Source organism: Mustelus asterias, chromosome 3, assembly GCF_964213995.1.
Source record: "Mustelus asterias chromosome 3, sMusAst1.hap1.1, whole genome shotgun sequence".
Classification (NCBI taxonomy): Eukaryota; Metazoa; Chordata; class Chondrichthyes; order Carcharhiniformes; family Triakidae; genus Mustelus; species Mustelus asterias.
The window spans coordinates 116,561,565-116,577,037 of record NC_135803.1 but is presented as its reverse complement, the minus strand read 5'-3'; the positions used below and the strand labels follow the sequence as shown (position 1 = coordinate 116,577,037).

The 15,473-nt window shown below is 43.4% G+C and overlaps 1 protein-coding gene across 2 annotated transcripts in view; it reads right to left on the bottom strand.

The window, feature by feature from the left end:
* The window catches only part of LOC144491533 (FERM domain-containing protein 4B-like), a 325,659-nt gene that overhangs the window by 153,067 nt on the left and 157,119 nt on the right, over positions 1 to 15,473 (bottom strand). For both annotated transcript variants that reach the window (XM_078209468.1, XM_078209467.1), the window contains exons 2-3: positions 15,035 to 15,100; positions 8,972 to 9,066 (exon numbers count right to left, since the gene is read on the bottom strand). In XM_078209468.1, coding sequence (XP_078065594.1) covers positions 8,972 to 9,066; positions 15,035 to 15,100 — 161 coding nt within the window. The remainder of the gene's footprint in view (positions 1 to 8,971; positions 9,067 to 15,034; positions 15,101 to 15,473) is intronic.

Below are 15,473 nucleotides of genomic sequence, written 5' to 3'. Positions count from 1 at the left end.
CTCCACAGATGCTGCCAGAGTACTTCCAGCACTTTCTGTTCTTATTTCAAATTTCAGAATGCCGTTTTCAGAACACTGACTAACGCTCCAGATCTGTTAGCGTGAGCAATTTGTGCCTTCAAGTACTTGGACAGTCTTGGCTTTATTGAATGGCTTACCCTTGGAAATAAGTTACTCAGTATTTCTCACAAAAATAAACTCATTAAACCAAATGATACGTTTAAACAGTAACACCATTATACTATAATGTACCAGGAATAGTTCAAGCTATTGTAAAGTTTTTGAAAACAAGCTGACTGAATGGAAATACTACAGTTTTGGCGGTTGGCATAGTAACGATGTTTCAGAATGAGTCCTGCCACAGGTGGTCCTTTTGTTCTAAAGACATGAATTGGTTTATTGAAGAACATGGCAAACGCACTGTGACTGAGCTGCTGTTGTCATTTTTCTTCAGTGGTGTGAGATAACTATGCTGGAGACAGGCATAATTAAGCACATCCTTAGTCAAATAGCTGCCATTGAATTTGACAGATAGATTTCACACCGGGTAAGTTACCCTTTGCCCTGTCAGTCTTTTTAAGTAACTTGGAATTGGATTTGTTTCTTTGGCATAGAACCTATGTGAACAATGGATTGCTGTTCATTACAAGCTGAAGATTAGCAGATATTTAAATTCCCCAAAGATTTTCAAATAAAAGTTAACAGTTTCTCTAATGATACGTCACTAAAATGGATTCCCATCACCCAAATACAAATTCCACCAAGTTTACACTTTTCGGTATGGATGTAATGTTTACAAATACCACTAAGGGGTGAACTTGCTGTGCCACCTGCCGCGGGAATCGGAGCGGGTGAAGGGCAGACCATGGAAAGGTCCGTTGAAATCATAGAAATCATAGAAACCCTACAGTGCAGAAGGAGGCCATTCGGCCCATCGAGTCTGCACCAACCACAATCCCACCCAGGCCCTACCTGATGCGCGACAATCAAGCACGTGGAACAAGGCTTCGATATTGAAGGCTTTTATTGTGTAACAATGGAACTACTAACACGAATACACCAGTTCAGACTGAAGGGGTCCTGCCGGAGCAGAGGGTCTTATACCTCGCCACCGGAGGCGGGGCCCCACCGGGATGTGCCATGATAACACTTATAACAGGTAAACACCCTAACCCAACAACATTGTACAACCCCCACAGTAACAACACCCTAGCCCAACAGTAACATAATAACAACCCCCAGTGGTAACCAACGATGGTTCACCACATTCACCCCTCCTTTAAAAACAAAAGGCGGCGGGGTGCAAGAAAAAAACAGGTCATATATACAGAATTCACAAGTCCAGACGGTCTGGAGGACCGCACCGACGCTGTGATCTCCTCAACACCGGTTGCGAAAGCGGAGCAGGTGCTTGCGGTGGCGTTCTTTCCAAAACAACGTCCGGCTGTCCCCTCAAGGACTCCCGGGCCGGTTGGCCCTGGTGAGGCGATGGTGCAGGGGATCCTGGAACCTTCGGTGGTGGCGCCGATCTCCGAGTCTCAGGCAAGCTGTACATGGGAGTAGAACTGTTATGCACTGGTCCCGGTGCTGACCGCGCCACGTCTGGGGAAGCAATGAGGAGTAGTGGATTCGTGACAGGGGGAATAGGAGCGACAGGAGTTGCTACGTCCCCTGCGGGCGCCAGGTCTCTAATGGAGACAGTGTCCTCTCGCCCGTCAGGATATGCCACATAGGCATACTGAGGGTTGGCGTGGAGGAGTTGGACCGGTTCGACCAAGGGGTCGGACCTGCGAGCCCTCACATGTCGCCGCAGAAGTTGATGCTGAGGACCCCTGCTGGTCGCTCCTAGTCGTCGTGGACCATGATGGCCGCCCCCATGAATCGCACGTGGGCGAGGGCGCCAAACGCAGCGACTCCTGGTGGTCTTCCTCCTCCTCCGTCAGCCACGATGGCGCCGTCCTGGGTTCGCACGTGGTCGGACCTCGTGGGTACTGCGACGCCGAAGGAGATTGTCTCCGTTCTGGAGGGTTACAAGCTGCACTGCCGTTTTTAGACTTCGACCTGCAGACTTTACCGTAGTGGCCTTTTTTTTACCGCACTGGCTGCAGATAGCCGTTCTTGCCGGACACTGTTGCCGTGGATGCTTGGCCCCACCGCAAAAATAGCATCGCTGGCCACCTGGAGCTGCCGCCGTCGTCGGATCGATCTGGGAGCGCGGGTTAGCGGGGCAAGGAGGGAGCTGAGCTTGCTCCTGCCACGTTGGCTGCACGTGGTCCTCGGGGTACAGCGCCAAGCTTTTCGACGCCGCTTCCAGCATCTCAGCCATCTCCATCGCTTGGGTCAAGTCGAGGTTCCCCTTTTCCAGCAATTTAAGCCTGATGTACGAGGACCCTACCCCTGCTACGAATGCGTCTCGGGCGAGGTCGTACATATATTGTTCGGCTGATACGTCTTTACAATCGCAACCCCTGGCAAGCTGCAGGAGCTCATTGGCGTAGTCCTCCATGGTTTCGCCCGACTGCCGACGTCGTGTAGCGAGGAGGTAACGAGCGTGTATCTCGTTGGGTGGTTTCGTGTATCGTTTCTTCAGGAGCTCGACGGCCCTCGGGTAAGTGGGAGCCGCACGAATCGCGAGATAAATCGTGTCGCTTACCCTTGCGTGGAGGACTTGGAGTTTGTCACTGTTTGTAGTAATAGCTACAGAGGCAGCCAGGTAGTCTTCGAAACACTTCCACCAGTGGTCGGAGGTGTTAGCGGCACCGACCGCACGTGGGTCCAGCGCCAGACGATCTGGTTTTAAGATCTGTTCCTTACTCTTTTTTTTTGTACAGCTGAGAGTTTTCTGTTACACAATAAAATTGATGCGCGACAATCAAGCACGTGGAACAAGGCTTCGATATTGAAGGCTTTTATTGTGTAACAATGGAACTACTAACACGAATACACCAGTTCAGACTGAAGGGGTCCTGCCGGAGCAGAGGGTCTTATACCTCGCCACCGGAGGCGGGGCCCCACCGGGATGTGCCATGATAACACTTATAACAGGTAAACACCCTAACCCAACAACATTGTACAACCCCCACAGTAACAACACCCTAGCCCAACAGTAACATAATAACAACCCCCAGTGGTAACCAACGATGGTTCACCACACTACCCCCACATATTTACCCGCTAATCCCGCTAACCTACGCATCTCAGGACTCTAAGGGGCAATTTTTAACTTGGCCAATCAACCTAACCCGCACATCTTTGGACTGTGGGAGGAAACCGGAGCACCCGGAGGAAACCCACGCAGACACGAGGAGAATGTGCAAACCCCACACAGGCAATGACCCGAGCCGGGAATCGAACCCGGGACCCTGGAGCTGTGAAGCAGCAGTGCTAACCATTGTGCTACGGTGCCGCCCCTCGTGCCGCCCCTCACCATTGACCTCTGATGGGATTTTCCGGTTTCAGGGCAAGCGCGGCAAGGAAAATCCCGCCCTTAATGAGTTGCATAAACTTGATATTTTCATTTCAGCCCAATATTGCTGAAATGCTCTGATGTGACATTTTAATAGAATCATAGAACCCCTACAGTGCAGAAGGAGGCCATTCAGCCCATTGAACCTGCACCAACAACAATCCCACCCAGGCTCTATCCCCATAACCCCATGTATTTACCCCGTTAATCCACTCATCCCTAGGACACTAAGAGGCAATTTAGCATGGAAAACCTACACATCTTTGGAGTGTGGGAGAAAACTGGAGCACCCGGAGGAAACCCACGCAGACATGGGGAGAATGTGCAAACTCCACAGTCAGACAGTCACCCGAGGCCAGAATTGAACCCGGGTCCTTGGTTCTGTGAGGCAGCAGTGCTAACCACTGTGCTGCCCCTGACTGTGTGTCTCGAGAATTCACTATGAATGTACTGCACAATATTCAATTATTTTTGGACGACAAAACAAGTTATTTTCATGCAGGAAACAGGTGCCTCAATATTCAAAAATTAGCATTCTCCTTCCTCCATAACTTGCAGCACCATGTGATGGTAAAATAATGATGGCAACAGTCAATACACATCGCTCAAAATAATGTATTAATTTGATCTCATTTTAATTGCAAAGCAGAATCATTATCCCCACAAGGGGCTCATTTTTTCAGACCATTTAAATAGTGCTATGATACATTTGAGAATGGAGTTAGTCCCAGCTACACACGATTAGCATATTACAGCAAAACATTTGTGATGGGGGGGATGGTTTGCGAGCCGGCTGCAAGATGAGCGTCATTAACTTGTTCAGTTTTACAGGAAATTAGGGAATAACCTTCTACCTTTCAGAGTTTAAAACAGGATTCTCCCATGGTCCTTTGCCAAGATCAACAGGGCCAGGACAAAGGCTGCACTCAAACTAGTGGGAAAACCCATTAAACAAACAGTGCCAGACTGCAGCAAGTAGGTGCTAACAGGAGCAAGTGACTTTTCCCACAATGGGGGCTGACGTCTTGTATGACTTTACAGTTATTAAAATAGAAGGAGGAAACTTTTGAGTCTCAGCAGGTGTTATGAATGCACATTACCAAGAATACCTTAACTAGCTAGAAGTTCCTTTAAGTGAAATTAATTGTGTGCTTTGCAACATGTGAGCCGACAGAGGCAGCTATTTTAGGAACGTTGCTAATCTCCTGTAAGCCTTCAGACCTGTACTGTCATTGTCAAGGAGAGCGAAGAGCTATCAAATTCCAGGAAAAACTTCACTCAGCCCATACAAGAAAGTAGAATCAATTGCTAACATTATGACAAACCTGTTGTGAATTTTGGTTGCCAAAATGACCTTTACAGGGAGGTCATTGCAGTAGAATCAATAAATACAACACTTTGCAGTTGTAAGTTTGCAAATGACAGCAAAGGTGGTGGCATAGTGGACATCTCGGATTGCAACGGAATCTTGATCAGTTGGGCCAGTGGGCTGATGAATGGCAGATGGAGTTTAATTTAGATAAATGTGAGATGATGCATTTTGGTAGATCGAACCAGGACAGGACTAACTCAGTTAATGGTAGGGTGTTGGGGAGAGTTACAGAACAAAGAGCTCTAGGGGTACATGTTCATAGCTCATTCAAAATGGAGTCACAGGTGGACAGAGTGGTGAAGAAGGTATTCAGCATGCTTGGTTTCATTGGTCAGAACATTGAATACAGGAGTTGTTGAAGTTGTACAAGACATTGGTGAGGCCACATTTGGAATACTGTGTACAGTTCTGGTCACCCTATTATAGAAATGATATTATCAAACTAGAAAGAGTGCAGAAAAGATTTACTAGGATGCTACTAGGACTTGATGGTTTGAATTATAAGGAGAGGCTGGGTGGACTGGGACTTTTTTCTCTGGAGGGAAGAAGGCTTAAGAGTGATCTTATAGAGGTCTATAAAATAATGAGGGGCATAGATTAGCTAGATAGTCAATATCTTTTCCCAAAGATAGGGGAGTCTAAAACTAGAGGGCATAGATTTAAAGTGAGAGGGGAGAGATACAAAAGGGTCCAGAGGGGCAATTTTTTCACACAGAGGGTGGTGAGTGTCTGGAACAAGCTGCCAGTGGTAGTAGAGAGGCGGATACAATTTTGTCTTTTAAAAAGCGTATAGACAGTGATATGAGCAAGATGGCTATTGAGGGATATGAGCCAAGCGCAGGCAAGTCGTTAAAAAAAAGGGCGGCATGGACAAGTTGGGCCAAAGGGCCTGTTTCCATGCTGTAAACCTCTATGACGGAAATTACAAAGTGGCTTTACCTTCAGAATGCTGCATAAGTTATGTTTTAAAAGAACAACAACAGTTGAACTTTGGGTATGTTATGAATGGGATCACAAGAAATAAACTGAGGGTTGAATGGTTTCCAGAGAGGCTTGGAATTTCTAAGAGCAAGATGGTGTGCAAGATAATGTATTGTACAATGTTAACATGGGGTACAACCTATGCATCCATGTTCATTTGCATCCTGTTTTTATTCCAAGTTGGTTCCAAGTTGGACTCCTCCCTTTTTCAGCTTTTCACGCCCAACTGCTGAGAGAAATGGGTGTGTAGAATTTCACACTTTCCCACAGTGCCAGTTCCAAGATGAAATATTATTGAGTCATGGTCCCTGGCTATTTTTTTTACCTGAAAATGAATCACCAAACTAACAACTGTTTGAAAATTCATTGTCTCACACTTGAGAGCAACAAAGTTACGGTCTTGACTAAGACCCAAAACCACTGGGATAGGGGATGGGCTGTTGATAAGGGTATTTTACCAGAACACTCTTCAAGCAGATTAATTGATCCTTGCAGGAAAATGTGTCCAATTTAGTCTTATTCTTCATAACATCAGTGAAAATTAAATACTACAAGTCAAAATATCATTAAAAATCAGACCAGTGGCCTGTAAGGGGTATTAATTTTTCCAGTAAATTACTCTATCTCACAGCTCTGTGGAACATTGTTCAAGTTTATATTTGTTATTCTGGTGAGCTCATATGGTACCAGCATAAAAGAGGGTGTGCACCGCAAATGCACTCAAAGGAAATGCCCTAATGTTCAAATCCACCAGATCATTGCAGTATATCGCTACGCTTTGTAAAAACTAATTATGTTAGTTGAGTCTCATGTTATTTTTAGACACAGAACAGTGAAATCTTGTAACTTAGCACTGTTTGTGTGATTTTACTGTTTGCACATCTGTAATAGTATTCTTTTTAGCATATCTTCGCGCACACACTTTTTTCCCTTTGCGGAATATTGGGAGAGTGTCAGAAGAATTCCTGAGCTGACTATCAGCCTGTTGAACTGCGTTATGAGCGCTCCTTCTGTGGCCAACAAGTCCTGGTGTTGGACTTGAACCAGGAGCTTCTGGTCCAGAGGCAGAAATGCTGCCACGGCGCCACAGGACCTCCTCATAATAGCATAAGGCTAATCCAATCCAGCATATATAACAAAGAGCAATATGTCATCAATTGAATTTTGCCAAAATATTCACTGCGCAGCAGGAATGAGCTTTATTCATTAATCATCATGTTTATCAGTATGACAGACTTTACTCAGCAATTTCTAAACGATGCTGTTTCAGTTCAAGTACCAGCTTATTTGGTGCTAACACAAAATATCTTATGTGGTTGCATGCAATTTTCTAACTCGTATTTTGTGTAGTTTGAATCTAATCTGGCTAGTGAGCAGATGGCACGGTGGCACATTGGTTAGCACTGCTGCCTCACAGCACCGGGGACTCAGGTTCGATTCCCGGCTTGGGTCACTGTCTGTGTGGAATCTGCACGTTCTCCCTGTGGTCTGCGTGAGTTTTCTCCGGGTGCTCCCATTCCCTCCCACAGTCTGATTAAGTGCATTGACCATGGTAAATTCTCCCTCAGTGTACCCAAACAGGCGCCAGAGTGTGGCGCCGAGGGGATTTTCACAGTAACTTCATTGCAGTGTTGATGCAAGTCTACTTGTGACTAATAAATAAACTTTAAATATTTGAATGTGCATAGATACTTAAATAGTTGATTTGCATTATTAAAGGCCTCAAACTAATATTTGCTCTACAGGTTTATTCAGTCATCGTTTCTTTTGATTCAAAAGAAACCCTTCTCCCAAACCCTTCTCCCAAACAATGTAGAAATGGTCACATGTTTAATTGAACCAGTATTTATTTCCTTTGATTAAAAACTGAAGTTGTGGAACATATGAACAAAACACTCTGTGTAAACAAGTATACTTGCAGCCTACTTTTAATCAAGGTACAAAAACCTTTTTTTATCATTTCATGGGAGGTTGGTGTCACTAGAAATGCCAGCATTTGTTGGCCATCCTTAATTGTCCTCGAGAAGGTGGTGATGAACTGACTTCTTGAACCACTGCAGTCCAACTTTAATGTAATGGTTTGGTACCACTGAATGGCTTGTTAGGGCATTTCAGAGGACAGTTCAGAGTCAACCACACTGCTATGAGTCTGGAATCATATGTAGGCCAGAAGAGATAAGGATGGAAGATTTCCTTCCCCGAAGGACATCAGTAAATCAGATGGATTTTTGCAACAGTCAATGATAGTTTCATGGTCATTAGTACCAAGACTAGTTTTCAATTCCAATTGAACTTTAAGTTGCTGTGGTGGGATTTGAGCTTGTGTTTCCAGACCAATAGCCTGGGCCTCTGAATTTCTAACTCAGTGATCTAATAAATATGCTACCATCTCCCCTAAAATTGTACCAATGTCTATACCCGAAATAAAATAAGATTGTTTGGTACATATTGCATTATTAGTTCACCAAATTGATGCAATTAATCAAAGGGGCAAAGAACATTCTGGTTTAAGAGAACTCTTCAGAAATGAAGAATATTTTTAGCTGCTGTTCAGTAAATGTGACAGTCCTTACACAAACATGCTGATAAGATTAGAAGCTATTTTTATTCGTATTTGTTCAAGTTAGACATGCCATTCTTCTTTGACACAGCTAGCAATGCTGTCCATTAAACAACTATAGTTTGCAGTGCAACATCGAAGCAGGTTAACTTGTTTCCAACCAGTAATATAGGTTAATGATAAATATAGTCCGTGGATGAATTCATTCCGAGACTTAGCTTCTAATATTTCCAGTTTAATCCTGATATTATTCCTGGAAAGATCATAAGGATTTTGGTTGCAAGTACCAAATTCCTATCTGAACTAGTTCCGGCACCGAACTGCACCAAACAGCCAAGCCATTTCAGTAATGTGCCAACGTTTCAAGTCCAGATGACCTTTCGTCAGGGCCCCCAAATCTGACAAAGGGTCATCCAGACTCAAAACATTAGCTCTACTCCCTCTCTACAGATGCTGTCAGACCTGTTTAGTTTCTCCAGCATTTTCTATTTTTTTGTTTCAGATTTCAGCATCCACAGTATTTTGCCTTTATCTGTAATGTGCCACCACTTCTGTATGTTGTAGTAGTTTAGTATTGGAATGTTCTACTTACGTGTCATCAATAAATGTTATTCCAAAGTACTCCTTCTCTTTGAGGTTAAAATGAGATGCCACCAGATCCAGCAGTTCCCGAGACAAAAGCTTTGGCTACAATGTAACATAAATTTCAGTCAACTTGGAATAAATTGAGAACATTTCATAAATGATTGCTTTGTAAACAGTGCACTTTGGGGTAATTTATTTTCATGAGGCTGGTTTAAATTCATGATTGTTGTTAACACAAATCTGCAAAAAGTACAATTCTGTTTCACTCCCTCTCCCATACAATGTACTTTCAGAAAACCATACGTTTCCTCATAGTTTTGCTCTCCTTTTCATTCTTTCAATCTATTTATCTTCTACTGCCACTCTCACTGTTATATCATATTTCAATGTCAAGCTCAGTTAAATGGAGAAATGGACTTCAAAGTGGGGTACAGCTTGGAATCATTATAGAATAAGATGAATGGGTTAGTTAGGATGGGGTGATACTGCCTTCCCCATTTTATCTGTCTTTGGTTGTGGAACTAATACATAAACTATCACGATGAGATCTATAGTACTCTAATCCTTTAGCTTTTGAACTGTTTGTGGAAACATCATTGAGGGATAGCCAGGAGGTGGGGTTAGATATTGGACACGGCCTGAAAATGGACATGGGGCCTCGTTACATGATTAACCAACATGCTGACTTCTCAAGTGAATGACATTAATGATGTGACTGAGGAAACGAAGAAACTGTGAAGACACTGAACAACTATTTTGTGTCTATCTTCACGATGAAAAACAAATGCATTCCAATAATAGTAAAAAATCAAGAGGCAAAAGGGAGGGACGAACTTAAAGCAATCGTGTTCCCTGGAGAAAAATTAGGAGGAAAACTAGTGGGACTAAAAGCTGACAAGTCCCCTGGGCCTGATGACCTGCATCCTTGGATCTTAAAAGAAGTGGCTGCAGCGATGTCGGATACATCGGTTGTAATCTTCTAGACAGATCAAGGTGGATAGGGAAACTATTAAAATTACTAAATTACTTTAAAAACTAAAAATTACACCTCTACTTAAGAAAGGAGGGAGACAAAAAGCAGGAAACTATCGGCCACAAAATTTGTCATTAGGGAAATGCAAGAATCCATTATTCAGGAAGTCATTAGAAATTCATAATTAAACCAAGCTTGATTGAATGAAAGGGAAATCATTTTTGACAAATTTATTAGAATTCTTTGAAGATGTAGTAACTAGGGTGGATAAAAGCGAAGCAGTAGATGTATTGTATTTGACTTTTCAAAAGGCATTTGATAAGGTCCAACATGAAAGGTTTACGACTCAGGATGACATCTTATGGTGTTGGTAATACAACATAGATAGAGGATTGACTGACAGGAAAACAGCACTGGAATGAACAGACCTGTTTCAAGTTGGCAAACTGTAACTAGTGGAGTGTCATAGTGATCAATGCTGAGTCTTCAACTATTTACTATCTCTGACTTGGTGAAGGGACTGAGTATTGTACTTGCTGATGATTTGAAGATATGTAGGAAGGCATATTGTGATAGGACACAAAGGACGGAATTCTGTTTTTGAGACTAAGGGGGGGATTCACTGGTCCTGTTTGCCATGGGCGGGAATCTCGTTCCCCTGCTGAATGGGGCATCGGTCAAACAAATCAGGATTCCCACTGTACATGAAGGCTATTCAGATTCACCTGACCTGCCCCATTGGCCCTGATCAAGTTCCTGTCCAGAACAGGCAGTAAACCAATTATTATTCAAAACCCCTGTTTTAAATCTCATTAGTGGGCTTGAAGCCCGATTCAATGCCCTCCGGCCATTCACCCACCTCCCTTGTGGGAGCTGCACCGGGCAGGCTTTGTTGCTGGTAATGACAACAGTAGACATTTGCCAGGCTGCAGAGGAAGGGTCCACCAAGGGCTCAGGCTGGAGCAAGGGGTTGGTCTCAGCACTGTCTCCTGGGACTGGGGTCCCGTGGCTGGACTGCCACTTCCTAGCTCTGGCAGACCTGTGGATCATTCCTGGAACGATGATTTCAGGCAGCTCTCTGATCAACATCTTCATTCCTGCCTGTCATTTGTGAAAGATTTGAAGTGGCTAGGTCACTTTAATCTCCATGCTCCCTGGTCACTTGGCAGGCTTTTCCATCACAGCAGCACTCCATTCTGTGTTAGAGATTTCCCTTTCACTCTGTCAGAAGCTGCAGGTGTGAGCAGACCCCTTTAAAGTCCTATGACAGAGGAAAGATATCAATTTCATGGGGGGTTCCCTATTCCAAAACTGTTCACTCAACCCCAATATTTTCCCACAGCTTTTATTTGAAGTCTCTGAGCCTTCCTAGACAGCTCAAATGCTTTGAAACCCTTTCTATTCCATTGAAAACCTTTGATCTCTTTCAATTCCAAAGTGCGGTGCTTTGAAATAGGCTTTAATGAACAGCTCAAAATGGATTTCTACTCAGCCTCCAGTCAGTTATGTTTATTTACCTTTCCCTTCATGCTTGAATGCATCTCAAATATCCCCATTGCTCCTAACCATAATGTTTAAAAGATTCTAGGCTTGATTGACAACTGTGGTTTCCTCAAATGGGTTACATAGAACATAGAACATAGAACAGTACAGCACAGAACAGGCCCTTCGGCCCACGATGTTGTGCCGACCTTCATCTGAAACCAAGATCAAGCTATCCCACTCCCTACCATCCTGGTGTGCTCCATGTGCCTATCCAATAACCGCTTAAATGTTCCTAAAGTGTCTGACTCCACTATCACTGCAGGCAGTCCATTCCACACCCCAACCACTCTCTGCGTGAAGAACCTACCTCTGATATCCTTCCTATATCCATTTAAATTTGTCCTACCAAAATGAATCACCTCACCTCCTCTTTTGCAGACCAATGTGAATAAAGGGTGCCCCAATCTCTAAACAGTCAGACTAGCTGGTGTGAATCACGGGATGTATGATATTGTTGGCGCTAAGACCTTCGAACCCGCCACCTGACTCTGGACAGACAAATCAGCTTCCGGACTACAGGAAATTCAAAAGGGAATTTTAAAAAAATACATTCATGGGACATGGGCGTCGCCGGTGGGTCAGCCTTTATGGCCCATCCCTAGTTGCCCTTGCTCAGAGGGCAGTTGAGAGTCAACCACATTGCTGCGGCTCTGGAGGCCAGACCACGTAAAGATGGCAGATTTCCTTTCCTAAAGGATATTAGTGAACCAGATGGGTTTTTCCGACAATTGACAATGGTTTCATGGTCATCGATAGATTCTTAATTCCAGATATTTTTCTCGAGTTCAAATTCCATCACCTACCGTGGTGGGATTCGAACTCGGGTCCCCAGAACATTTGTTGAGTTTTGGATTAATAGTCCAGCGATAATACCACTAGACCATCGCCTCCCTTTTGCCTGTACATAGTTAATGAGTTTCCAAGCACAGAATGTGGCATTGGATCCCACCATTCTGGCCAGAGGGAAAGAGGTCACCAGAACTGCCCACCGCTGCACTAGGGTGGAATTCTCCCGTGTTCACTCTAGGTGCTTCCACTCGTGTGAAAACCAGAGTTAATCCCTCCCTAAGCGTGGAATTTTATCAATGCTTGCCTGCCGAAATATTTAATTTCTCCTAATTACTTAGTAAGTTGAATTTAGTCTCAAATCAGTCCTTTTGCACACTAATTGTGAAATAGTAAAACATTTTCAGATAGACATTTGGGGGGCGATGCCCCCAAAAACATTCTAAGTGTCGAATACACGTAAAAACTGGAGTAAATCATGTTGGTTTTTTCAGTGGGAGTTTCAAAATGAATCTCCCACACTCTGTGCACCATAGAATGCACTAGCGTAAATCTCATTGAAAATTAGTATTCCTGCTGAAGGGGCTGGCAGCATAGCGCTAAATGGGCCACTGCGTATGTGCCGATCTGTCAGCGCCGAAATTGGCGCATGTACAGTAACACCGCACTGCCGGTCTCCCAGTTGCTGGCCAGCTTGATTGTTGGCCAGCACTGCAACCCCTTCCATCGCCGGCCTTCCAAACCCCCATTACCTCACATCCTTTAAAAAGTATCTGGGTGAGTACTTGGTACATCATAACATTCAGGACTATGAGCCAAGTGCTGGCAGATGGGATTAGGTGGGAGTTCAGGTGCTTCTAATGTGTTGATGCGGACTTGATGGGCTGAAGGGCCTCTTCTGCGTTGTGTGATTCTACAATTCTATGATTTACATAATATATGTAGCTCTGCGCCGAAAATCCAGCTGCTGTAGATGCGTGGAGGCTGCGGCACCCAGCGGGGAACCCTTGAAACAGCCTCTGCTCGAGTCTCCTGGCCCGCTGTGCTACAAAAGCCCACTGAGCTCCTCTGGGATGTCTGCATGCCAGGTGCACACCTTAGGAGACTAGTTGTGATTCACATTACTCTGCCGTAATGCCTTGAGTGGACTTTCTTATGGGAGAGGATGATTCAGGCATAGAGGCCTGATAATAAGATCATAACATATGGAAATTATGTTACTGACACTGAATGCTGGGAAATGTGTCACATCACTGATGGAGGGGGGGGGGGGGGGGGGGGGGGCGGAATTATGTCACGCTTTTATATCAATGTGAAATGTGATCTGAACATCTCACGTGATATTCCGTTCCAAGTGCTGAACCTGCCTGATGGAAACGACTGGAAAATCCCGGCCATTGTAATAACCAAAAAAGGTTCACTGAGTACAAACTTGGGCTGAATTCTTTGACTTCTTTCATTATGTGGCCTAGTGGCACAGAATGAAACGCATTTATCCACTGTCTTTAGAGGGTTTAGGCCAAGCAAATTAATTTAAGCAAAAATTTCTACTGGATATGAATTGAAGTCATTTTGTGTTGCTGACCACTATTTTCCTGACCGGAGGTGTATATGTTAATGTGTGCTTGTGTTTCATCCAGTGCTATTCTATAACTGGCTACTGGAAAAATGTGGATTAGTCTGAGTAGATTTGTCTGATGACGCATTTCAGTTTTGCCACAGTCTTCCTTTGAGGAAAGAAAAGCATCATTCTTATTTGCTCAGTTTAAATGTCTGACGAAAATGAAATAATGGGACTGTTGGAAATCTCAAGTTAAACCCATATTTTTCCATTGAATCATGCATTCATGCATTTACCTAATGTGATTCATAGAGGTCAGCATTTATTTACTTGTCTGGTGGGTGTACAGGATAGCATAACAAGCTATATATCATTCCAAGCACACACACACACACACACATACACACACAAACACAGAGGGGTGCACCAAAGATTGGGGCACAAGATTCAATGGGGAAAGACAACTATCTTCGACCTTCCTGTCATAGAGGGGCTGGAAACTATGTAAAACAGCTGTGTGCACCAAAGGATGCTTGACGTGAAATGGAAATTTGCACTGTAATGATAACCTGTAATGGACAGTGTAGTTGACTTTATGGTAGTGTTTTAAAAGAAACTGATCTGAAGTGCATTTTACAAAATGCCAAATTTGAACTATCATGCAATATACCCGAACAAATTTTCCAAATAAAGAGATTTTTGTTAAAAAGACAAGATATACATAGATTATTAAAAACCGCAATTAAGCTGGCCATTTGAAGAAAAGAAAAATGTCAATTCTCTATGAATTGGAGTTGATAATTTTCTTCTAAGGATTATCAAGGATTGTATACAGCACAAGGGCCTGCACAAAAGTCAACAGCATTAAAACAAAATGGGAATGTGTTTCAGATAACAAAGATAATCTTAGAAATGCAAGGGAATGTTAAAAAGCAACTTCTGCTGTACTGCTGTCAATTTATGATTGAACTCTGCCTGACTGTTTTGTAACTATTATCCCCTCTCCTACCTTTTGGTTACTTCATCTAATTTGTAAAATGTGATATATAAAGTGAATATGAGTGATTCTAGATGAATATTTTTGATTATAGGATGGTGCTAATAATTTTAAAAATTGTGTTTAGAATTCCATTAAAATTGATGAGGATTTGTTGAAATATTAGCTAATGTGTCTGTTGCACGTGTGTTCATCCGGCAGATCTTACCTGAACCAGTAGTTCTAATTTTCTGCCGTCTAGGAGATTCACCTGACAGTGTCTGCCCTCTGTCATCTATAAGGTAAAAAAAAGGTGCATCAGATAGACCAACAAGCTGCATTATGTCGCAAATTGTTGTAGCGAACCCGAGAATGGACCAGATCTTATCTAATCGTCTCCAAGCATGGATAAGATGATCCAATTTTAACACATTTCTGATAATAACCTTTTAAAATCTCCAAGTATAAATTAGTTATTAAGATGCATCTGAGAGATTACATATTTTAAGAATTCTTTTCTTTCTATGCAGGAAGATGTTCAAAGTTTCTTGTCAGCTCCTTTGTGCGTGTGTGTAGGACTGTACTCTTTAAAGGCCTATGAAGTACAAACAGATGAGTAAACAGAGTAAAGGGCTACCTGTTCTATTTAAGGATAGCCAAGTAGAAAC